This window comes from Astatotilapia calliptera, chromosome 20 (assembly GCF_964374335.1).
Source record: "Astatotilapia calliptera chromosome 20, fAstCal68.1, whole genome shotgun sequence".
Taxonomy (NCBI): domain Eukaryota; kingdom Metazoa; phylum Chordata; class Actinopteri; order Cichliformes; family Cichlidae; genus Astatotilapia; species Astatotilapia calliptera.
This window is the reverse complement of record NC_137441.1, coordinates 13967786-13993714: the sequence shown is the minus strand read 5'-3', so window position 1 is coordinate 13993714 and position 25929 is coordinate 13967786. Positions and strand designations below refer to the sequence as shown.

Genomic DNA, 25929 nt, shown 5'->3' with positions numbered 1-25929 from the left:
CTAATGTCCCAACTAATGTGCTTTAAAAGTCGTGCGAGGGAGACTTGGTTAGTTCTTGAAAGAAAATGTGTCTTAAAAGAGCTTGAATTAGCTTAAAAGTACAGATGTATAAACTACTGTCTTTTAGTTTAATGTGTACATTTTAATTTGTGATAAACTGTTTTTCAAATGTTTATTGTATCACATTAGACAAAACTATTAATGTTACTAATACCAAAGACCTGTCTTCATTTTGAAAGTTCAAAAAAACATTGCGTAACAGTAAATGGCCATAGCATGGGATCTCTTTGAGCAACATTGCTGCCTGCATGTTAATTTTAAGTTTTTAGTTTTATACAGTTTACGGTTAGAAAAATATTTGGTAGGATTAACATAGATTGCATCTTACAAAACATTGGTTGTTTAAGTAGGTTTGCAGCTCAGATAGTTGTTGACTCACACTAAAAGATACATTTTTGCAGTTTTTTGACTCTTGATCGAGTGCCAGTATCAACCCTCGCCTCTCTGCACTCTATCAATAGATAAAATCCAAAGCAGACAATTCATGGATGTGAGGGGCGAGGAAGCATGACAACTCCACTGTCGCTCTGCTGTAGTATGAGAGGACTTCCTTAACCAGTTCAGAGAAAGTGGAACAAAAAGATCTGACCCGAGAACATGACAAATCTACATTTTTAGATTGTTATCTATGTTTTTTTTTTAATCTGCGTGTCCTCTGTCTGCTAAGCAAGCAGAAATGCCTTCCTTTTTTATTCACTCGTTGAACGACCTTAAAGGTTGGCATTTTGTTTTGTTTTTTTCTCCAAAGGTTTTGTCATTCAGAGCGTTTTATAAATGAGATTTACTCTGGTAAAAACAGCTGAAGCAGAGTAACTTGTTTTGCTGCAGAAAAAGGCAACTCCCAAAGACAGGGATCGTACACTGCTGAAAAACTTGAAAAAGCATGATTTGAGTTTGAAAACTAACTGACATGACGCCAGCCGGGTTTCACTCCTATTGTAACTTTTAGTTGCGTAAATGAAAGTCCCACTTTGCCGACATAACTGGAATGAAACAGAGCAAGGTTTCACATTACACTTTCTAGCGCATACTCTATGGCTGACATTTAATTGTATACCCAATAGTCACCTAAAAATAGGCATCCTTATATTATTAAGCGACAATGACAAATATTTCTGTGAAGAATGCGGTGTGGTTGATTAAATCTGCTACAGCAATCTGTTTCCAAGTTCAGCCTTGACTTCCACATGGTCATATAATGCATTAGCCAGACCTAGAAGGAAAAAATGCAGCAAATTTAGACTCAAGTTGAAACTTCAATTTTATTATTTCGTCAGAACAATATATATATAATTTGGTTGTGGCTGTATGACAAATACAAGAAGCAAGTCACACAGAAAGAAACATTGTATTTGTTGGTGAATGCATTTCAGAAGGGGTTTAGTGCAACTGATTCCCAAATATAGAATAGAAATGCATGCATGCATGCAAGAAATGTGAGGATGACATTCCTTACAATTTCTTTAATATTATTCAGGTCATGTGTTCACGTAAAAAACAAGCAAGGGAAGACCCGGACTAAAATTAAAAACATCGGGAGACAGCAACGAAAACAACAAGAAAACAGAAGAATGTGGTGAATATTTAAATTCCTGTCAGACTGCTGTGGCAAACCCTATCCGATTATTGCGGCGATCAAACTCTGTGTAGTAGCGTGCAATGAAGTTGGCTCCCAAAATCCATATGGGACCTGTAGGAGGCGGCACATCCAAGCCCCTGAAGGTAACGGTGCAGACTTCCCCTTCGATCTGTGATTGCTGGAGCCACAAAGAACAGATGTATTATAACACAATAACACACCAAACAAAGTGCTAGAAGTAAATGTCTACTATTAAAATTGTACTCAAAAGTATTATCTGCATAAAGGGATTACTGTTGTGGTCCTTAATTTTCATATTTTATAAGCCTAATATTACAATTCACAACAGCAGAATTAAAATACACGTAGTGCTGCAAAAATTTATTTAAAAAAATAGAAATACGTCACTAAAGTGCAAGTACCACAACATTGTACTTGGCTGTAGTACTTGGGTAAATGAACTGATTTACGTTTGAACAATGCATGCCTATGTTAATACAGTTCAGCATCCATCAACACTCTCACCCATAATATATAATCCTCCTGTGTGAGCGAGTATTCCTGGCCACCGAGGAGGAACGTGACACTGGGTAGCGTCTTCACAGTATCACAGTTGACTTTGTACTGGCGAACAACAGAGTAATAGTTGGTGACAACTCATGAATTTCTGCAAACATGCTTTTTTGTGGGAAACTGTGTTGCGTGTGTAAAAGCTTACTCCACTTTCATCCAGCTGTGCTCCGATGGTTTTCATCAGCACGGACACAGAGGAGGCCGGGCCTGTGATGTAGGAGGAGCCCGTGTCGATCACAGCTGTGCAGCCCTCTGCGCAAAACATCATCTCCCTCCCCACAGAAACACTGAAAGAATGAAAGAGGAGGTAGAAATGAAAACACATGTACTTTCTGAATGGCTGCACCTTTGTACTCATGAAAACACATTACATGATAGCAAATAAAGATCATACCCTTTCATGGTAAGTTCCCATTTGCCTGTCTGTCTGGTGTTAATATAATTAAAACTTCCAGTGTAGTAATTTGGATCTGTTCCACCGAGGACAAGCTCTCCGCCTGGGGAGCGTTTTGGGTCCCTGAAAATGATAAACAAAATACCCTTAAAGTTGTGCATTTTCTCTTTGACAGTAGAAATTGTAATTTTGCTGGTTCACACAGGTTGCTGAGCTATATCACATATTAAAAATACAGTACTGTGCAAAAGACTTGAGCCACCCCACATTTCTTTATATTTTGTTTCCAAGCAGTCAGACTTTCTTGTAGCTTTTGAAATTGGTATTGAGCAATATTGTTCCAGGATTTCTGAAGATCTTTCAAAAATTTTCTTTGGACATGTGCTTCTTTCTCACTCACTTTCAGTCCAGTGCTTCAGTCCAGGTGAATGTTTTTTTGTGTTGCTTTTTTATTTGTTTGTTTTTTAAGCCATTTAACACTGACCTATAAATCATTCAAGCACACAAATGGCATCTAACTCAAGGGATGAACACACATAACCGACAACTCAGAACAAAGAACACACCCAAATCACAATCAAAGCTTTGGGCGTGTTATTAAGCGTCTTGCAAAAGCACAGTTTGTTCCCATTTCATTATCTGTGAAAAATTTCAGAGATGCCGGCGAGGCGTGATTGTAGATGCCGTGCAGGTGAGATGAACTCACCTGCACAGCATCACAGTCCATGCCCCATTACAAAGAGCGTTAAATATCCTTCAAGAAGCCGGAAGAACTATTTCTGAAGACTACTTAGAAAAATCCTGCCTAAGAGAGTTTAGGCTGTTTTAACGAAGACAGGTGATACCAGTATTAACTTTCAAACTCACTGGTTTTCACATGTCTTACATTACAATCAAACGCTGCAAATATTTACCACTTTCCTGGCAAAATGTAGAGTGATGAGGAGTGGCTCAAGATTTTTGCAAACTTCTGTAAATAATAACAAAAAATCCAATTCCCTCTGACAGTAAATAAAGATCGTTTACAACTTAATCATGAAGGCACCTCAATTTTTAATATGTTTATTTGAGTTATACCTACTTCTTAAATCTTACATAAAAATGCAAGAGGCAAATTTCATGAGTAAAACATGGGTTGATGCATGTTTCATGAGACATCCAACACATATAAAACACAAAACATTTATTATATCTTTTCACTATTTCATTTCATATGGGACGTTCTTTTAGCTTAAATTGATTCTTTCGTATGGCGCTTCCCACAGTAAAAGAAAACATCATAATATTTTTTCAACTGGTTTATTCTGGATATAACCAAGTATAATAAATGACAAAGAACTATGAGAAAATACACATAAATTTTTTTGTCTATTTTCTCACAACACCCTTGTGTCTCACACAGATCCAAATCCATTTCGTATGATCTTCTTCAAGTTTGGGTTTTTCTTCTAATTCTAACTTTTTCAGCTCAACAAGCAGAAATTGAAAAAACGTGATCCTAAAATCTAACAGATGTCCTGACGAGACATTATTTATAGTTATAGTGTTTTTCTCTCTGATTGATCAATTCAACACTTGGCAGCAAGTTCATTTTTTCACTGCAGCATAAATATCATTGACAGCTTGATACATTTTCTTCAGCATCTAAATTATTGTCATTATTATTTTTTCCTCGTGCAAAAGCCTTTCATATAAAATGTCAGTTCAGTTGATTTACTTATACCCACCTGCTGTAGTAGATGGAGAAAACTTCTTCTTTGAGGACGTGTTGAGACATGATATGATCGAACACTGGGGTTATGCCATCAATGGCCGCGTTGGGGTATCCCATCCCCAGCACTCCATCAAACTTGGCAAAGATGAAGGGCATGGCAGACAGAGCCGTGGCTTCAGCAAACACTTGCACTACTGGGATGCCACCAACCTGCAGCAATAAAACACTGCTAATCAAAAGTTTAAAGTGTAGTGTGCAAGAGGAAGTTTAAAAAAGAAACAAAACCCATTTAATTTGTAGGTTTCAGACTTGAAACTCACCACAACCACATCCTCGCTCAGGAATCCCCTGACATTTCCAGAGGCATACTGGATGGAAAATCCTGTTCCATTCTCAATGTAAGTCCGGGATTTGGAAGCATCATACCTGTTGTGAGTAACTGAAAGTATTTAAGCATTTAAGTCCAACAGCGAATGTTTACCTGGGAAGTTTTAATGAACAATGTTCCCTAAAATATTGCATCTATTTTTTTTTATTTGGCCAGTGAGCATAAACTAATGTTGGCATATTGTCAGTTCATTAAGTTCACTAAGTTCAGAAAAAAATGTTTGAATATGTACACTTACAACAGGCAGTGGAGAACGGTGAGCAGCTTTGCGAAGGCACCCACAGGTTGGCTGAGCCTGTGTCAAACACCACATTGAACATCTGGGCCGGAGAGCCAATACTGATTTCTCCAAAGTACTGCGTCTATTGGAAGTGGAAAAATGTCCCACGTCATTGTTGTTTGAATAGTTTTTCATTCCAGTGTTTTATAATTTTTAAAAAAGCAAAAAAAACACAAAACCCCCCCAAAAAAAAACCCCAAAAAAAAGAAAAAAAAAAGAAAAAAAGAAAAAAGAAAAAAAAGAATAGTTTTTCAAAGGTTTTCCCACATGTTAAATGTCACTTTTAAGGCCAATGACAGAGAAACGTGGAAAGTCTGACTCATAAAAAGAGAATATTTCAAGAGGCTAATTCAAAAGCAAGTTCATCTGCTGTTGTCGTGAAGACATCTCAATGCTCATCCAAGAGCAGAGATGAAACCTTTAATCATAGAGGTTAAAGTCTGTATCTATCTTCAGAACTGAAATAGAAAACGCAGGTGGTTTCAGTGCTACATTTTCTATCACATGTATCATCTGTAGCTCTAATCAATGGATCACATTAAGGTTTCTCACATCCAAATAGTTGGTTAGCGGCGTGGGAACAGTTCCGTTGTTGGTGTCAGCTATGCTCTTCTGGGCCAGCTCAGTCATCACCTGCTCTACAGAAACTCCCAGCTCCTGCAGAGTCTCTCTGATAGATGGCATCTTTTTCAGGGCAATTCTGGAACCAGAGCGGGAAAGAGGAAACATTCTGAATGAATGCAAAGAGCAAACTCGATAGCTAAGGTCATGTTAAAGAGGTACATGGAGTTTATTTTCTGTGCTATGTATCTATTACATATGTCTGGGGATAATCTCAGTATGAACCTTTAACAAAGTACAGACCGCTTTGCTCTCAGCACCCAGCCAATCAGATGAACAAAAACACATGTGAACCCAAATGCTGAAATCATTAGCTTTTGTAATGAATCAATAAAACACATTTGTTTTCATGTCCTTATATAATTTATGGTTTACTGTCATTACGTTTCTCCAGAATGTTATCTATAATGCTGGTGCAGAAATCCAGCGAGTTAGATCCTTTAAGCAAATCAGGTAGGCATGTAAATGATTCTTTTCTTTTTTTTTACCTTCTCAAAGCATGGCTCGTGGTCACTGTCAGTGATAGAGCAACCAAATATATCCACTGATTCATCAGTAGTGCCATGGCGACTTCTCGGACTTCACTGATGTCGGTTCTGTATATAAAAGTTGGTTTTCCTGGCTCTTCTTCTCTCTCGCTCTCTCCGATGTCGTGCACCTCAACTCTTTTTATACCATGCCCTCTTTTAAGTGCTCTCACCCATGGGCCTGGCTCTGGTTGGGAGCTTTCCTGGAGGTGACCACTGGAAAACAAGCCCTTCTTCCCTCCCCCCACCTTGCACTCTACCCCTCTGCCTTGATCACACAACCTCTTCTGTGATAAACAGGTCCCAGTGAAAGATGTGAACTCTGACCCCTTAAGAAACACTGATGACAGAAAGCAGGGGTGAAGAGGTCTGCATATTAGTGACGTAGGTAACCTGGAGACCCTGTGTGAAGGGCTGTGAGAAAATTCGAAGCAACCAAATGATGCTTTGAGTTGTCAGGACAGATTAGCTTGTTTACTAAAGTCACGTTAAATCCAGATCTCGCTGTGCACTTTTACATTATTTCTCTAACCTGCTGATGATTTCATTTAATTAGATCAGGGGTGTAAAATTAGTTTTTGATCATGGGTAGCCGGCCCAGTGTGATCTGAAGCAGGCCAGACCAGAAAATCTAATCCGTAATAACCCTCATAAACACCTACAAATGGTTCCCTTTCGCTTTGGATTAAAGAAGTGCATTTTTGAAAAATGTTCACATTTATTGAACCAACCATTTACATAGGTCATAGGTGATGTCTTTGTCAAAACACATGACAGTCAAGACAAAATTGAGAAATTGAGCACCTGTGTAACTCAGTGAGTGAGCAGGTACTGATATGCCACGTGGCCCAAAAGTAGTGGCCTGGGTTCGAGTCTGACCCGTGGCTTTTTGCTGCATGTCTTCCTCTCTCACTATCTAATAAAGGCAAATGCTAAAAAAAATAATATTAAATAATATTAATATTAATTTTCTGGCAAGTGATGAATGACCCTTTGGGAAGCCAGCTGTGTCAACATTAGATGGGGTTTTGTTCTTGAAAATAACAAAAACAATGATAAGAATAATGATAAAAGAAACAAGATGCTTGTCTGCATTTAACACACCTTTGAATTTCTTCTATGTGAAACAGTCAGTTAGTCTTTCTGAAAGACACACACTGTTTAAACCTCTGAATACAATATCAATGCTGCAGATTATATTATTAATGCAATGGTAATGATGATGATTATTTACCAATAGCAGTAAAATAATTTCCCTGCTCCACAAGTGTTTACTGGGTTTTACCACAGGGAGGATTCCCATGGTATCTTGCCTGTCACAGCTGTGTGGTGAGTTGGTACTGTGCTGACCACCAAGTCAAGCCAGGAGATATGTGGAGGTCCATGTCTGGCGCAAGCTCAGACAACCGTAACAGAGGCCAGAGGTCAGCAGCTGAGATACTCCCTGTTGACAGATCTTCCAGGGAATGATGCCATGTTTTCATACAGATTATAGAGGCAGAGATGATTTACAGCAGAGTTATATTGCACTATGTTCGCTTAATAAACACTGGAAGATTCTACCGCCACTATTACCAGCATACTTTCTAAATAAATGCTTTTTTTCATAGTGATGACAAGTGACAAAGGGATGATTTACAATAATAAAAACATAAAAAGACTTTTCAGCTGAATCTGCAGCTCTCCTCAGCTTTACGGGGCTTTATGGGGAGTTTAAGCCCATCGTTTATACATCCGGCCGAGCATTACTGCTTTGGCTCACTCTTACTGCAAATGCAGATACATTTAGACACCAGCAATTCCACACAAAGCAGCATTCAGCTGCTATAGAGATCAAAATCAGAGCAAATAGAAGCAAGAGAAAGGGGAGTGTGTCAGGCTTATATGCATCTTGTTGTGTTTACAACTGTTTCAAGTGGCCAATAAAATAAGTTACTGCAGGTTCAAAGCTTTAATGATTGATTTTTTTGGCTTCTTGGCACATGTGCAAAAAGCCATAAACACATTATTATTGTCTAATAGAGCTGCTGTGGTGAAAGTATTACCAAACTATTATCCATTTACCAGTTTTACCAGAGGCTTGTTTTAAAAAAATAAAAATGGATAAAGAGGAGGATATGGACAAGTATTACCATCAGTTTTTACATTTTTAAGACACATATTACTTAGGAGGCCCATGCCTGTTTATTCTTTAATACCATTAGGCCTTACAAGCAGGTTTTGATAGTGCACTTTGGCAATCTCACAGACACCTGACTCTTGACCAGCTAGGTTAAATGGATACCCATAAGTTTCTTTCCCACACTGCCTAGGGAGACCCATGCGTCACTGCTGCATGGCCTCCCACCTCTTCACTTAGGCTACTCCACTGGTGCACATGGGAAATGTAAGATTATCTCCTGCATAACAATTTATATCAGTTTTATATTTGTTTTTTGTATGTCATTAATATTTCCTTGTAGGCCTTCACTTCAAGCCAAAATTTAGACTTTGGTCATGCAGAACTACTCAGAACCGTATAATAAAAGCTGTTGAAAAAGGTGCAACTGAGCAAACCTCAAATGTGTTCCTGCTGACAGATGCATATCAGAGGCAGAATTCGTGCGAGAAGCTATAGCACGGTTGCGTAGGGACTGTGTTATCTCTCATAACAAGAATGATAAGAAGCAGAGCAGTGGTTGTTAGCAGGAAACAAGACTCAAGGAAGTTATCACTCAAACAAATAAGCCTGACTGCCAAAGCCACAAAAATGCAACATTCTGCCCATCTGGCATGCATATAAATGCGACATGTCACTTTTTCTAATTAGTTAGTTCATATAATTAGCTACAAAAGAGCAGCGAACAACAATTTGGTTTCACAGATTTTATACCCAGTTATGTTTTCATCATTTGAAATCCATGAACTTCAAATTAGGAATGATGAGTCTGTGATTCCATCTGGAGACAATATGTATGAAAATATGTGGGGCAGTCTTCACATCAGGAGGTAAAAAATGTCGAAATTGAGATCAAAGGTGGCAGTAAAATCATGTTTTATGTACAACAGATTGATAGCCATCCTCAAAAGCTTGGTTGTATGATTACATTTGATCTTACACATTTTGTTTTTATTTTATATATTGATAGTTGGAGTTATCGTCCTGAATTGGTGCTTGAATTTTCACTAAGGAGCAGGGGTTTTTTTTTTAGACCTTTTTGCTGCTTGATTTCCGACCAGCAGAGGGCAGCAATTGACTGAAAAATCCACTAGGACAACTCTCAGGAGTTCTTCCTGTTCTTTGATCACATGCAACTCAGAAGAAAAACATTACTTATTAATCTCCGTGAGACTGTTTGTAGGATATGCACGTGTGTCTTCATCCTTACACTTCAAGATAAAGACTGTCCAGACTCATCTTTAAGCTGCACTGGGACAAGCTACCTCCAAAAGAATTGACATGATGTCTGAAAATCCCTGTTCTTTATATTCAAGCTTTTCCATTCTAAAATATTTATAATACATTTATAATTTAAGCATAGAATGGTATAACTCAAGGGATGCACAGTGTTAACAGACGACTTATTAGAAAAAAAACAACTAGTATTACTAGCAGCCTGTCCCAAGAAACAAATGTGGAGTGCAGAATGCTTGGACTTGAATGCAAGATACAGCAAAAAAAGGTTAAAAAACAACAAGTGAGACATTTATTTGTCTGGAAAAGTAAAACAAACAAACAAACAAACAAACAAACAAACAAACAAACAAACAAACAAAACACCCAAAAGACAAAAACAAAAACAAAACTGAGGTATAACATCCAAAGTACAAGGAGCCCAGGGAAAACACAGAGGAAAAATACAACACAACAAGGGAGAAGTAGAGGACAATATATACACAGGAAGACAGTGCCCACTAACAAGGGAAGCGGAAACAGCTGGAAACAGCTGGAAACAGCTGGTGATGACAATCAAGACAGGAGGGAAGAAGCAAAACTAAACATGAGACTAGAGACAAATGACTATCAAAGTAAAGCAGGAAATGAAAATCATCACAACTGAAACCCAAAGAGAAGAACATAACAAACTTAACAATGTACATCATTAAATGGGAAAAATAATCCCAAAAACTACTTAAATAAATTAAAAGAAGGCTTGTCTAAAAAGGTTATTTTCAAGCTCACTGGAGTTAGATGACGAGATATGAAAAGATATTGTGGGAAAAAAAAAGTTTTGCGCTCTATCAACATTAACTGCAATTCCCAGAGAGCTCTATTAGGAAGCAGGTGCACTGTTAGGATAAAACAGCTGGAGAACACACCAGAAACCATGGCAACTGCACTTGTTTTGCTGCTCAGCGTTTGCGACTCAACACAGTGTGCCCATCCACCTGGATCAATGAATAACAGCAGTCACACAGTACCTTAATTATAGTTAAACAGCTCTGGTTGGTACTTGCTTGGCTCATACTGTACATCTGAATTACTCCAACGTATGTTAATTGGTGGTAGTGGAGTGCATAGATAGATACTTCCTCACCACTGCTACCACTCTACTCCTACCACTACAGCTACTGCTAATACATCTCCTAATGAAACTACTAGTGATGAGTAACTCATCCAACATGTTTAATTCACTGGTCTTCTACGTGTGATTTCACACGGTGATGCTTTATGATGTCACATTTTGTATTGTTAGGGCCCTCTGCAGGCCTGGATGCTAAAACTAGTTCAACAAATAAATCCTCATTCAACACCATACAAAAGGTTTTCATTTAGACATCATATGCTTGATGTAAAATAGAGGCATAACAGATAAACATATTTTATTAAACCACCACACCGGAAATACACTGATTGACTAATAGGTTGTATAGTATGGCTTACATTCTACATCAATCAGTAGTAGTAACATGTAATCAAGTAGAAAACAAACTCACAAATGGCAACATGGATACAAAAAATGTAAAGGTAAAAGTATACAGACCACACAAAGACAATCTTGAAAGACTCAAAACAAAATTGTAAATGACAGAGCACAAACCTCATAAACAAACGTTTAACAAGTTCCCCAATTCTTATGCTCTTTCACTCTTTTTAAATAAGTGCCATTTTTAATTCTTAATATAATAACAAGCATTAAATGCAGTATCTGTCAAATCCATTACATTTTTACAGAATAGCAAGCTGAAAGATGTTGTGGTTACTGCAATCACAGCAGGATTGTGTGTACAGGATATCCTCATTTAAAAAAGACATCCTCCTCTAATTGCTTAGCTTTGTGACTTCCTGGACAACAAGCACACATATCCTTGCACTCACCAAACATCCTCTGTGTGGCGTTAACAATAATGGGCTGACTCATCTCTGAAGGAGAACAATGGAAATCTCTTATTGTATCAGTCTGATTGTTGTTATCTGTCTTGTGTGCCTGTTTTTTGTTTTTTTCCTCTGCTGCTACTGTGACTGTCATTACTCATCCAGAAACACAGTGCTGGATAGATAAAACTGTGACATCAGACCAGAGTAAAGCACTCTCAGACTGCCTTAAGTCTTTGCTCCATTTTTAACAATCAGTTGGGCTAAACTAATATGTTCATTTTGACATGCCTTCAACTATGTTCAAGAGTTTATTTGGTAACTCCCTTTAATACAGCCCGTGACTGAGGGCATAATTCCCTTTAATTAAATATAATTACATTGGTTTTTACAGGAAGCAAATAAATACTTATACTGTAAGTAAATTTATTCTGTAAATAATTTTTAGTACTGCATAAGTTAATATATTTTAGAGAAAAGAAGAAACAATTACATTGTAAGTAGCGAGTCTACATAAAAGTAAAATACTTTTTCTGTAAAATACATGGAAGTTAGGCACGGCATCCTGATATATGATATAAGTTAAGCTAACCTAAGCTAATTATCTATTAGGGAATCACTTTGTTGGAACAAATGCTTTGTACCCATTATTGTAGCTACTCTCATTTATGAAACTTTATAGACACAAAGACTGGACTGAAAATCTGTGAAAAAGCAGCCAATATAAAAACTTTGAAAGAACTTCAGAAAACTGGAGAAACAGGAGAACTATTGCTCAAGGCCACTTCATTGTATTAGAAGAAAGTCTGGCTTCTTGGGAGCAAAATAAAAAGAAGGGAGGGGTGGCTTAGGAGCTAGCTGCCAGCTCAGCTTTGCAAAGAGACTGGGAGCAAAGACAAGGGCCTAGCTCTGCCCAAATGTAATAAACCCAGCCTACCAACACTCACTATAGAATGCTCACATTACATTTCTTTATATGCAGAAACAACTTTTGGTTTTTATGATTTTATAGAATATATTGGCTTAAAAGACTACAGTTCTATAAAGACTAAGTTGGAAAGTAGGTGACTCAGAAGAGCAGCTGGCAGGCTGACGGGAATCCATGAAGATGAAGAGGGATTCAAGGGTAGGCATGCAGATGAGTTACAGGTAAGTATTTTTCCTTACAGGTAAGGAGGCAAACTGGAAAGTTCAGATGAGTGGATTTAAATTAATTTTCATATAATCAGTCTATAAATTGTGGCTCATCTCTGTACTTTCTCTCTTTTCTTTTTTTTCAAATTTCTATCTGGTGCTCCAATTGTATTATATTTTATTATTTATTATGTTTTTATTTTGATGAGTGGGTTTTCATGGAATTCATGGAACCTCTGCAGTAATTTGGACTTCAGACAGGTTACTATGGAACAGACAAGAAAACAGGGTTGAAAAGTCCATAACACAAGGGCTACTGTAGATGAAGACACAGTGAAACACAATTACCATCCACAAAGGTGCTAACGATCCGGTGGGGAGTACCTGCATAAGCCGGTCCTAAATACCATGATGAACGACTACAGAACAGGTGTGAAGGTGAGAGCCCAGGAAGAAAGGATCTTCTCCCTGTAGGCTGTCCATCGAGGAGAGCCAGCCCACAACCTCAGTGTAAAAAAAAAGAGAAGCAGCGAAAGAAAGGGGGCTAGAGAGAGAAGCTATGGAGAAAAAATGAGTGAGAGAGAAAGAGACGCAGGGAGAAGGGAGAAGAAATCATGACAGTGTGTGGTTTTTCCAGATATCTCCACTTTGGTCCTGTCTGTCCCAGGGACATTGTTCCGGATGTTTTGCAGTTTATTCAGATGCAACTTTGCAAATCCAAGCTGTGCTGCCATGTTCTTTTTATTGAGAAGAGGCTTTCTCCTGGCACCTCTTCCAAACAAGACATGCTTGTTCAGTCTTTTTCTAACTGTACTGCAGTGAACCTTTAAATTTAACACTCTAACTAACACCTGTGGTGTCTATTGCTCTTGAGTTTTTGCAGTTTCTCTGCACAGTCTGACTTTGGAGTGAATTTGCTTGGATGTTAACTCCTGGGAAGACTTTTACTTTAAAAAATGCTATCAGTTCTCATTATGTAGATTATCAGTGCCATAAAAGTAAAAAATATTGTTAACTTATATTTCACACAACATAATTAATCACAGGAAATTAAAACATAGTATGAAATGTTATGGTTTCTCTGAAGCTTACCATATTATTTAAATCAGACAAACTGTTGTTTAATCATAACTTTGATTACAATACCTAAAACAAAGCTGATGCTTAAATTCTTTGGAGGATTAACAGATGCATCATAAACAGAGCAAGCTAGACAGCTAATGTTATTTAACATAAAAAAGACACATCCATGCCAACTGATTCTTCATTGTATGCCATGAGCTGAACATGGCCTCCTCTCTTTCAAAGATTGTGTCACACTCCTTTGAGACAGGCAGTCACACAGCTGATCAAACAGTAAATCTGATTTTGCCTAAACAGCTTCACTAACTTCCTCCTTCCAGAACTCCAGAGCTTGCTTTTCTTTTCAAAGGAGAACAACCTCAAGTTAATACCCGATTAGCTTAGCCACCATAAAAATAGCCGACAAAGTGAAACACTGGAATTCTTCTATGAAAGAATATCAGGTCTAAACTGCTCACTGTTCTTGAAAAATACATCATAATTTGTGGTCTGTGCCAGCAGCTGAGTCGGATTGTCTGCTGCCTATTTTGATCTGTGAGTAGAGGTGGAAGAAAGTCATATTATCTTGTTTGGTGAAATATTTTTAAGTCAAGCATGAGATCTGAGGGGGATGAGAATCTCGTGGTTGGTAATAAAGTGCATTAGACTGGGATATGTGGTTACGTGTTAGTCTGGAGGCAGGAAATGTGTCTGTGAGCATGCCAGTGATGTAAGTTAACTTATCTTTGGAAACCTCATGGCCTGTATTCAGAATCTTGCTGAAGTTAACAATAAAAGTAGATTATCATTACACAATGACGCACTGGCAGATAAACAGCCTTAAAAGATCTTAAAAAGTGTGGAGTTTGTTTTTTTCCTTTGACTGCAGCAGAAACTGTATGTTTTCTTTTATGACAACCTTATTAGCAAATATTATTTCTACAATAGGGTCACTATTTACTGAATTTGCTCAGCTTTGACATGTTGTATTGAGTAACCTTTGCAGGCTGTATGTAGCTCCATGGTTTGCTCACATACACACTGATGGTCCTTACACAGTTTTTATGGTAATGTGCAAAATACATATTTTTTTTTATCCTGCATCAGATTTTGCCAATAGCTATATTTTAATGATTACTCAGATGTATTAACTTTTCCAAGAAAGGTAAAATGTTTAGCTGTTGTTTTGAAAAAATAAAATAAATAATAAACCAGGATCTAACCTTTCTGTGCACATAAAAATCCCCCTTCATGTTACGCATCCATCATTTGTTTGTTTGACATGAAGTGCAAATCACAAAAATAAGCGACGACACCGAAGCTGCAAATGGACGTAGCATGGCTCTACAGTATTTAGAGGCTGGTAAGAATAGAAAAAGGAATAAAGTGGGGGAAAAGAGTTAACAGCTCTATGAAAACTGTATGTGGGTCAAGCAAAAAAATCCAATATTTACTTATCCAGTATCTGACGTTGTTATAAAATGTTAGAATTAGATTCAGTAAAATGATTGCCTGTCTTATGTGGATTTGCTATTTTTGTGAAGTCATGTTTTATGTGCATAAACAAGCTAAAACACCTGCATTTGACATGTTACTACAGTTAAAATCACATAAAAAAGTCATTATTAAAATTGATGCATTAACATTTGCATTATTAAAAGATACTTTTTCAGACCAATGTGGGCAGAAACAATACAAAATATTCATATAATTTTGTCAATCCATCAGTCCAGTTTCAGTGTTTACTATAATATTTTGTGACTTCTGCATTCTCTGTTTTTGTCATGATCCTGGGTCCTTTTGACCCAGCGTTTTGTGTTTTCTCTTCGTGATTTTGGTTCTGTTCTTCCTCTGGTTAGTGTTTACTCTGTTCTGCCCGTGTGTTCCTGTATCTAGTCCGCGTTTCTTAGTTTGTGTCCTTTCATGTGTAAGTTCCTGTTTTATTGTGAAGGTCTGCGTCTTATGTGAGTGTTTCAGTTTGCCTCCCTAGTCTCGTCATGTTAATCACTCCCAGCTGTGTTTCCCACCAGTGTGTAATCTCCCTGTGTTCTCTGAGTGTATTTAAGTTGTGTTTTCTGTCTTAGTAGTTGCTGGTTCGTCTGCATTATTTCCCCTCCGCCATTCTGTGTTTATTCCTCTGGCTTCCTGGTCATTCTCCCTGCAAGGTACCCTCGTTCGTGCTCTGGTTTTGTGTTTAGTTTAGTTTTCCCAGTTTAGAGTTTTTACCGTTCTGTTTCTCGCCACCCCTTTTTGTTGTACTTCTCCGGTTGTAAATAAAGCTCACCCTCCACTTAAGCAGTCTGCATCTTGGGTCCGTTATTAATCCACACGGCCTGCCTTGGCAAACCGTGACAGTTTTTCTTTCAACATTTGAAAGTTCACTTTTCAATCTTTTATCCTGCAGCAGATTCTACAATTAAAGATATTTTCTGTGATCACACAGATGTCTGCTCTTTTCCTACAAGGATAACGTGTTTTGCTGAGAGAAACTCCAGTTTAAATCTAATATTTCCACTGACTGCTGCACTCCACAGTGGACTTACTTTCCACATACCGTACTTTCTAGGGAACAAGTTTAAATATTAGATTTAAACATTTGTTTTGCCTGGAAGCTAACATTTTATCCTTACAGTCAAACTGGTATATACTGTATTTCATGACATGAAAGACCCTTGAAGACATAGCCTGCTACAGGACAAAAGGACTGAACTGATTCCTACATAGAGGTTTTCTACTCTGCTTAAGGACTCAAAATGCTTTATACTCATTCACCAATAAACACACACTTTCATACATGCGCTTTTTTCTATGCCTAAGTGCTTTCTAACATTCAACATTCATTTACCTTGTGTCACAGGTGTCCACACGTGCAGAATAAACAATTTCACAACAAACAGTGCACTAGATTAGAATTTGCATAAATAACCAACTTTGTCTTTTTAAAATCTCTTTGCTCTGTTTCCCAGACTAAAGGCAACACGAGCTTCTTCCCTCCGCTGCTGCAATGTTCTCTGTGCCTGAATAATTCAATATTGCTCACTGTCTGCTGCTGTTGTGTACTGCATGGTTAAGAGCCAGTGAAGGGGAAGGCTCAATGCATGGGGACAGGCCTTGTTTTCTACGCCCGCAGCCAAGCGTGCATCTTATGTAAGGGAGGGGGTTGGATGGCCAAAGTACAACATCCACAGCATAAAAATTCATGTCGCTTTGCCATCATGTCTTTTTCCAGCCCTACTCTCACTTTCTATAGTACAACCCTAGTAATGCTCTACCTTTTTAATGTTAGGTCAACATTTTCATCACAAATTCTAAGTTGTTCTGCCCTCAGTTCTTCATCTTTCATCGCTGGCCCCACACCCACCTTGTAGTGAGTGAAACAGGCAGGAGTTCTGACAGGACATGAAAACCATTTTAGACTTCTCGAGGAAAATTGCATTTTAATAACAGTGTTCTATGTTCTGATCATGCAATTTTGCTATGTTAAAATAAGATATAGACTTTTGTTTTAAATGTAACTGTGACACATTGAATGTACTTCTCCAACTTCTCTAAAAGGGAAGAACCTTGAACCTTGTCTCCTCTGAGACATCTGTGATGTGAGAATTCAATTGGTATTTGCATTATTTAACAAACCCTCTGGTCCTCTGATCTTTTGCAGGTATACCTGAGTCTGTTTCCCATGATCTCCCACTTCACAAACAGTATGCCCCTCAAATATAACCTTGAAATTCAAATAACCATAGACTTCATCTTTTCAGCAAAGACTTTGCTCAAACTTCAAGTTTTTTTTCAGAGGTTGTCTGTTTAAAATACTTTCACAACATTAAAATACAGCTTTTAAATGCATTTGCTCTCAGATACTCATAAATGTAGAGCAATATAGCTCAACACAAATGAAGCACAGTGTGTGCATTGCACAGCCAGGGCATGTGGGCATTTTTTTCATGAGCAGCGGAAATAAATCTCACCAAAGTCCAATGACCAGCTGTTCATCTGTGCTCTAATCTCTTTCACATGCACAAGAAGGCATCAGCTTGCCCACATTTCACACTGTTGTCCTCCACAGTAACATGTAAAGCAGCTATAATTGGTGTCTTTATAACACACATGAATACAACTCTGTATATTTACATAGAGGAAATTATTACTTTAAAAAAGCAAGGGAAGAAAAGTTAACACTGCCTAGTAACCGCAGCAAACAGTTGGAGACTAGATTTGAATCAGTTGGATTTTTGTTTTGCAACTAACATGACAGATATTTCCCTTGTTTAAAAAGAAAAAAGTGAATATTTGACCAATCACCAGTTTTCCTGTGTTTCAAATTGCTGGATGTTGCTGTTAAAAAGTTCCAAGACTAATCCTGTTCCACTTCAATGGCACTGCACTGTCACGCACATGCAGATGATAACGGCAGTGACCTTTTTGTGACCTTTTTTGCTCATGGAGCAGAGAAAACACCATGTTGAAGCTTGCAAGGATTTTTGTTAACAGGTTCAGAATGAGCAGTTTTCATTCTGAAAGAGTTCACTGTCCTCTGGGAGAAACAAACCATGTCAAGTAAGTTTCAAGAGATGAGCTTATTCTGTTATGAACTTTTAGCACAAAGGATGTTGTGGTGTTGGTTTAATACTCTGCTTGCTTACTATAATTTGAAAATGTTACATTTTTAAACTGCAGTATAATTACAACTACACACCTACCACACTTACCAGATTCAGCTCCAAGAGCTACATCAAAAGCTTTGCCCTCCTTTTCAAAGAGAAATGAAAACCCAAGGGTCATTGTTTGGACACCTAGGAAGAGTTCCAGATCACTACGCAACAAAAGACAGTTAGTAAAAGAGTAAAACAAGATTTGTTGCTTATTTTACCAAAAACAACTTTATAAGCAAAGTAACCAAACTGTTTAATGGCAACTCATTGATAACTGCATGCTATCAGCTAAAATTTTATTACATAGTGTACTGTATGTCAGTGTTTTTCAGCATTTTTCAGTAGATATTTAAACACCTAAACCTTCACTTGCTCAGTTTAGCTAGTGTCTATGTCAATTTCGATCTACCAAGGTTAGCTCAAATTAAACTAAAATTAAAAATTAACACAGAAAAAATATTCTGATAGGATTAAAATATAAATGTTTGAAAAGTTCCACTGCCTATTTGATTTTTTTCCTCTCTTTCTCTCTCCCAACTTGTAAAATCTATGTCGATGGGATTTTTTCTCATCTGTGTTTAGACAGCAGTACCTTGTGAAGGGCTTATGCTACCACGATTCTTTATTGAGAGTGAGATTTCTACATAATTTAAGGTTTAAGGTTTTGTAATAATTGTTCTGATCTTATTAAATTTTGGCTTACCATACCACACATTTCATAATAATAACAAAAACTACATTGAAAGCAGAAAGTCCACTTTGAAAACTAAGTGAACTCAAATAAAACCGATAAACTCAAATTTAAAAAACCGTAACAATGCTGCCTCCCACACACACCAAAGACATGCCTTTTATCTTAACACTTTCATGCATTATGACTACCTCAATCAGGATTTTTTTCTTGAGTATTTTATTCATCTTTAGGCATGAAAAGATGAATAAAATAAAATACTTTTTTAAAAATACTAAAAAATCCTGATTGAGGTAGTCATAATTCATGCGTGACAGGGTTAAATAACAATAATTTCAATGAAACACATCATGCATCTATAGTAACATTAAATGGGTGGCAGGGTATGGAGGGACACATCAGTGTCCAGTGTAGTGGTTTATGTGCAAGTATACCATCAACACTGAGACAAATACAAGCAAACAGCCTTTGAATAGCTGTCCACATGTGTGAAAGGGTTAAGAGCTAAATCTGAGTTGACCTTGGGTGTAGGTGTGAATGATTGTCTTTGTCTCTGTGATGGATCAGTGTATGCCACCTCTTTCCTGGTGTAGGCTATAACCCCCTGCAAAGTTGCACAAAGACTTAAAGATAAACTTTTGTCTCATGTTTTCTGGCTATAAAAGTTTTTTACCTCTCATATATTATATTTTTATTGGTAAAGTTTCAAAGTAATGACATTTAATTCAATGTGTAAAAGAATGCACTCGCACAATAAGGATGTACTTGCAGAAGGACTTGTGTTTATGGTGCAATGCATAAAAGCACTTTGAACAGATCACCTAAAGAAAGAGAATTCTTTACAAAGCGAACAATGGGGGGGTTCAATGAAACACCTCGTATTAGCACGCCGCGCTCTCCTTGATACGATAGATTTTTCGCCCTGGCGGCCACAAGAAATCTGTACAATCTTTGACTTGCTGGTTAACATTTAGCAGCTGTGTATTGATTGTGAACTTTATGTACCACTCACAGTCAAGCCTTTGTCATTAACAAAGAGATTTACTTTACTTTCTTTTCATATAAAAGAAACTGTTTGTTCAAATTTTTAATGTTGTGAGTTGAGTTATCTAATTATTATTATTAGGGGCGATCGTGCCTCAAGAGTTGGGCGTTCGCCTTGTAATCGGAAGGTTGCCGGTTCGAGCCCCGGCTTGGACAGTCTCGGTCGTTGTGTCCTTGGGCAAGACACTTCACCCGTTGCCTACTGGTGGTGGTCAAAGGGCCCGGTGGCGCCAGTGTCCGGCAGCCTCGCCTCTGTCAGTGCGCCCCAGGGTGGCTGTGGCTACAATGTAGCTCGCCATCACCAGTGTGTGAATGTGAATGTGTGTGTGTGAATGGGTGGATGACTGGATATGTAAAGCGCTTTGGGGTCCTTAGGGACTAGTAAAGCGCTATATAAATACAGGCCATTTACCATTATCTGCCAAGAGTGTGTGGAAGAGTTTGTTTTATGCATTGCTGTCTTTAGGGCATGCATACTTCTTCCTTTTGCTTTCATTTGACATTAACATCTTTTAACATGTCATATAATGTTCACGAGTACAACTGGTAAAAAAAAAAAAAAAAAAAAGCACACATGTCAAGGGTTTCTTACCTCTCCTTTGTTTTATGTTTTGGTCTCTGACAATTATATAAAATAAGTACACCAGTAAAAAGAAAGAAATGTTCTCTGTCAGTAGCGCTGGAATTCTTTAACCCAGCAAAGTTATGTAACACTGCTCATTATTTCAGATTTAAGCCTTACAAAAAGTACATTATTTAATTTGGGTTCAAAGATTTTATAGAGTTTAATCAAATTCAAAGTATGCTCACACACACACACACACACACACACACACACACACACACATGCATACAGACACAAACACACACACACGCATGCACGCACACATGCACACACACATGCACGCACACACACACACACACGCACACACACACATGCACGCACACATGCACACACACACATGCACGCACACATGCACACACACATGCACACACTTGATCCTCTTCAGAATTTGAAAGTCTGTTTGCCTCAAAAGCACCCTGTTATGTTAGCAATCAGTCAGACTTTAATAATGTATTGTGTACTTTGTAACCAGATTATGTTATTCAGAGACCTGAAGCTACCCTCTACTAAGGATTCAAAGCAAAATAGTTACGCAGTTGGAGATGTAAACTGTGTAAGTGTTAGCGTGTTCTGTTGGTGGGTATAACAGGAAAGATGTGAGGAGTAGAGGCAGTGAAGATGGACATGTTTAAATACTTGGACTTAAACATCCAAATAGCAGATAGTGCACAAGAGAGGTGAAGAAGCAAGTGCATTCAGGCACAGTGGCTGGGGTGATTTGTGACAGAAGCATACAGCAGCAATAGTGAAAGCAAATGTTTACAAGAAGGTAGTGAGACCTGCTGCAGTGTGATTTATGGTTGAGAGACAGTGACACTGTTCAATAGACAGGAGGACGAGCTGGAGGTGGCAGAGTTTCATTTGGAATGACCAGGATGGACAGAGTTAGAAATGAGTATAGAACAGGAACAGCTCATGTTTTGCATTTTTAAGGCAAAGTTTGAGAGGATAGAAGAATAGAAGATACACTGGACAGAGGATCTTGAACAGAAGAAAAAAAAGAAAAGAGAAAGAGCACAGAGATGGAGTTCATGGATGTAGTGAAGGAGAACACGCAGAGGATTGGAGTGACAGAGGCAGATGCAGTCACACTGGAAAAAATATTACAGATAGTAAATCTAAAAGTCTTCTTACTATAATGCTCCTTCATAAGCAAGAAATTGTTTCTTTACACAAGAAATGCTCCTTATTAAAGAACATTATGAAAGGGGATCAGATGCATTTGCTGGACATAAATCAGCATAATATTGCAACATGCAGTCACAAACTTATTGAGTGAGGAACGATATGTGGTAACTTTATCTGCAACATAAACAATAAATTGTGTGGGGAAAAATCAACAGAGTAAATAAAGTTTTGTAATATCCTTAATAAAACTCCAGAATTGAAATGTTGGCATATTTCATTTAACAAAAAGGTTAATGTCCACAGCTGCCATTACATGGAAGACAGGAGTGGTTTGGCATTGTCACCTGACTTCATATTCTACCTCAATATATTTTATTGAGTTTCCCATTTGACTTACTTGACTGTCATATGTATATCATGGTATACACAAAAAATGGTATGGTCCCAAAAAATCCCTTTACATTTTTTTTTTAATTGATTATCTTTGGCCTGTCAAATTGTCTGGTGTGAAAATGAATTATTGACACCTCTCATTAAATCTAATCTCCACTTTACCCCCAGAACAGGTTGAAATAGTTAAAATAACTCAAAATATCTGCGTGTGTGTGTTCAGGGCATTTAAATTTTACAAATGCAGTAAAATGTGGTTTGATTGCTGGTTTGAGGGTGTATGAAAAGTGTCTGCAACATTAAGCTTTATTTTATTTTTTGAAAACTGGCAACTTGAATCAGCATTTCTTTGATTTTTCTTTCACCTTGTAAGTGATCAAACAGCAAATGAACCATGTACAGTACATTGTTTCATTCCAGACAAGGCCCACAAACATATATATGCAGTGGAGGTTTCAGATGGTGATGTAACTGAAGTTCTTCATCTAGGAAATAGTTCACCTCTCCACTCAGAATACAGCAGTGCCAGGGATGTGTGCCATGCACCATGACTTGCAGCTATTTATGCTGACTTCACCACCACACGCCCACCTGTTTTGAGAACGTCATGCAGGCCCGGCCCTAACCAATCTGGCGCCCTAGGCAAGATTTTAGGTGGCGCCCCCCTACATCGGCAGTGTAGTGTATGTACTCACAAGAAACCGAATAGCTTTGTCTTTGACCTTTTTTTTTTTACTTAAAGAAAGCAAATTCACAATCAGAATAATTAACAAGATAAAAAAAGATATGAATAAATAAATGAATACAAAAAATAAAAAATGAATATATGAAATACAATAAATTTTACATACATAAACACAATAAAACGTGTCAACAAGTTGGATAAAATAAATTAAAAATACAATATAAATAAGGCAACAGGAAGACCGCTTGATGCTGCTGCATCATGGCTGGGTTGTGCTGCTGATGCTGCATCACTGGTGGGTTGTGCTGCTGAAGTGGAGGCAGCAGCGGTAGATGTGGTAGATGGCCCAGGGGTGGGATTTAGAAACTTCAACAGTGCGTCTGAAGAGAGGAGTATGTGACACCACTGAGTATTAAAGTCTAATAATAAAAACATATGATTCCAGGAATAAAATGAAATGATATAATATAAATGAAAAACCAAAGAGATATATGTATGATGTTAACTCTTATGCAAATTAGATTAGATTCAATTTATTGTCATCATTACAGTGAAATGCTGAATAGCAGAATGCAAAGTAACAGTATAATATCATATGAGAATGTTATGTTATGATTATCTTTGACCGAATCACAGCAGTGCTCATATTAAAAAACAGCATTCCCTCTCATGTGATATTGCTTAATTAACATTAATGATGTGCACTTTAACAACTAGGCTTACAACTATAATATATACAGGGGTGGAAAAGTGACTATTACCTGCAGGGTAAACGTTAGCTAACCAGAAGGCAATAACAATGTAAACAAAAAACACCTGCTTAAAAGATGAACACAAATGAGGAATGGTGGGAAAGGTGGGAGTACTGTAATTACCTAACGTTACATTATCATTTTCCATAACAATTTAGCCCTCTCCACAATATTAACTGACGTTAAAACAGTTAACTAGCTATTTATTGATTAGCAATTAGCGAATCATGTAACATTAGCTTAATGCTAAAAATTTAGGTTACTATCACATTCAGACAAATAATTTCATGTAGGCTAACGTTACCTACCTCTGTCTTTTTCTCGTTTCTCCTCCTCTTCTTTTCTCTTTTTTCTTCCCTGGCCACCTGACAGTTTTGGCCGTTTTGACATCTTGTGTTGATTTTTTGATGTGGTGACGTCCAAAAGGAACCATGATACGGGAAGGGAGGGGGCGCATCATACGGGGAGGGGGGGCGTAATGTTGTAACAAATAATGTTTCTATTAAATAAACTTTACTTTGCATTTTAATTAACGTGGGATTATTTTTTGTATTTAGAATTAATAGTACCAACTTTTTTTTTTTCAACATTTATGGCACTGGCGTGGCGCCCCCTGATGGACGGCGCCCTTAGCATTTGCCTATACGGCCTATGCCACGGGCCGACCGTGACGTCATGTGATGTGTGACCATCACAAATGAGCCCACTTTGCAACACACAGAGGAAATGATAGTAAAACACGCAAAAACATTTATAAATCAAGTAAATTTAGATCTTAAAAGAAAAGGATTGATGCCATTTCCTGGTCATTTGAAACGAACACTTTATGAAATAAACAGGAGAGGTAAAAAGTGTCACTGTTGCCTCACCATGAAGACTCCCAGCACTCACCAGTAAGATGAAATGGGATGGAAAGCTGCCTTTCATGCACTGCTATCCAGGCCACTGCCCTCACAGTGGTAGAGTGCCAGTTACTGTACTTTATCTGAAGAGGCAGGAAACACAGAGAGCCTGTTTTTCCCTTGCTGTGCCATGTGTTTCTCACCTGATCCCTCCTCTTTTTTTCCAAACTGCAGAAACCACAGCATTGCTCTAGGTAATGTGAATGTGGACACTGCAGTCCATTGACTGGGACTCTGTTTAAATGTCAAAAATCACATTTTGTTTGGTCAAAGGAAGCAGAAAATGAAAAAAAAAAAACTTTCCCCCCAACAGTAAAGACAAAATTATTTGTGAGGTTAATAAAAAAAAAAGACTCATTAACTTAAATATCTTGTTTCACTTGCAAAGATTAGGCAACAAGCTTGTGAGACAGTTAAGTCTGCCTGAGTTTGGTGGCGAGATCCAAACTCTCTTTGATTGTTTTGAGTGACTTCCTCTCTTTGAAGTTGACAGGAACATGGTGGAAGTTGCTCTGGTACTCTCTTGTGAATCTGTTTCAAGGATTTTCATGAAACTGCTACTTTAGGTTTTTACTTCCAAAATGCATGTTATGAATTGTTCTTGGAAATGGTGACCAAGCAGCATCCTCCACAGGTTCGCACATTCCTGCAAGCCACAGTGTTTATACCACCAACTCAACAAAAGGGTAACATTCTTAATAAGCAGCAACTGCTTGCTGTCTGGGACATAAAGTAATACATGTATCTACCTCTGAGATCATAAGTGCTGAAAATTATATATTTTGTATGTATTTTTTTAGTAGAGTAAAAAATGTAGAATAACACTGGATTTGGTTTTCTCCACTAATAATCTAGTTTAACTTTACAGATTGTGATTTATATGTTTGGTTAACACATTAAATATTACATGCTAAAACACATTAAATTCTTTACTATGTATAAAGTTTTACTGAATTGTGCTGATCATACATTTTTCCAGTTTTCTTTTCTGTGACTCGTTAATGTCAGTCTATGCCAACTATAATTGTTCTATAACATTATACTCAAGTAGTTTTTTTTCTTAAGTCAAGGCATTTACTTACCGTTTATTAATCTTTTTGTTGTTTGTTTGTGGTTTCCTGCGGCGATTTTATTTAACTATACGCGGATCTTTCGTGTTTCAGAACTCTTTAACAACTTAAGGCGACACCACTGAATGTAAAGTACAGTTTTAACTTGAGTTTGTACTGCATTGAAACACCAGTTAACAGCCAAGGTGTGACTGAATTTACCCGTTTATGGTTCATGATGTGTTACATAACTTCCGGTTTTGGACTTTGAACCAAGAGCGCTAATAAACATGCAGCTCTTTCGTGTTCAGAGAGAATCGGCCCCCACTGTGTGTTTCCTTTATTTGTGAATAAAGACAACAGGCTGGATCTCGCGGGGGATT

General features: G+C 37.7%; 1 protein-coding gene across 2 annotated transcripts; it reads right to left on the bottom strand.

Moving 5' to 3' along the window:
• Window positions 1–1303: 1303 nt before the first annotated feature.
• Window positions 1304–25717, bottom strand: ren (renin). 2 transcript variants are annotated; one of them, XM_026154279.2, is made up of 10 exons: window positions 25580–25717; window positions 24487–24580; window positions 5541–5688; window positions 4947–5070; window positions 4641–4759; window positions 4334–4530; window positions 2607–2729; window positions 2358–2499; window positions 2165–2263; window positions 1304–1817 (listed from the first exon to the last, which is right to left on the bottom strand). In XM_026154279.2, exons 3-10 carry the CDS (start codon window positions 5670–5672, stop codon window positions 1656–1658), a joined length of 1098 nt encoding a protein of 365 aa, XP_026010064.1. In that variant the 5' UTR covers window positions 5673–5688; window positions 24487–24580; window positions 25580–25717; the 3' UTR covers window positions 1304–1655. The 2 variants fall into 2 exon arrangements, with proteins under 2 accessions (XP_026010064.1, XP_026010065.1); XM_026154280.2 differs by lacking the exons at window positions 24487–24580; window positions 25580–25717 and adding an exon at window positions 6098–6534.
• Between the last annotated feature and the right edge of the window lie 212 nt (window positions 25718–25929).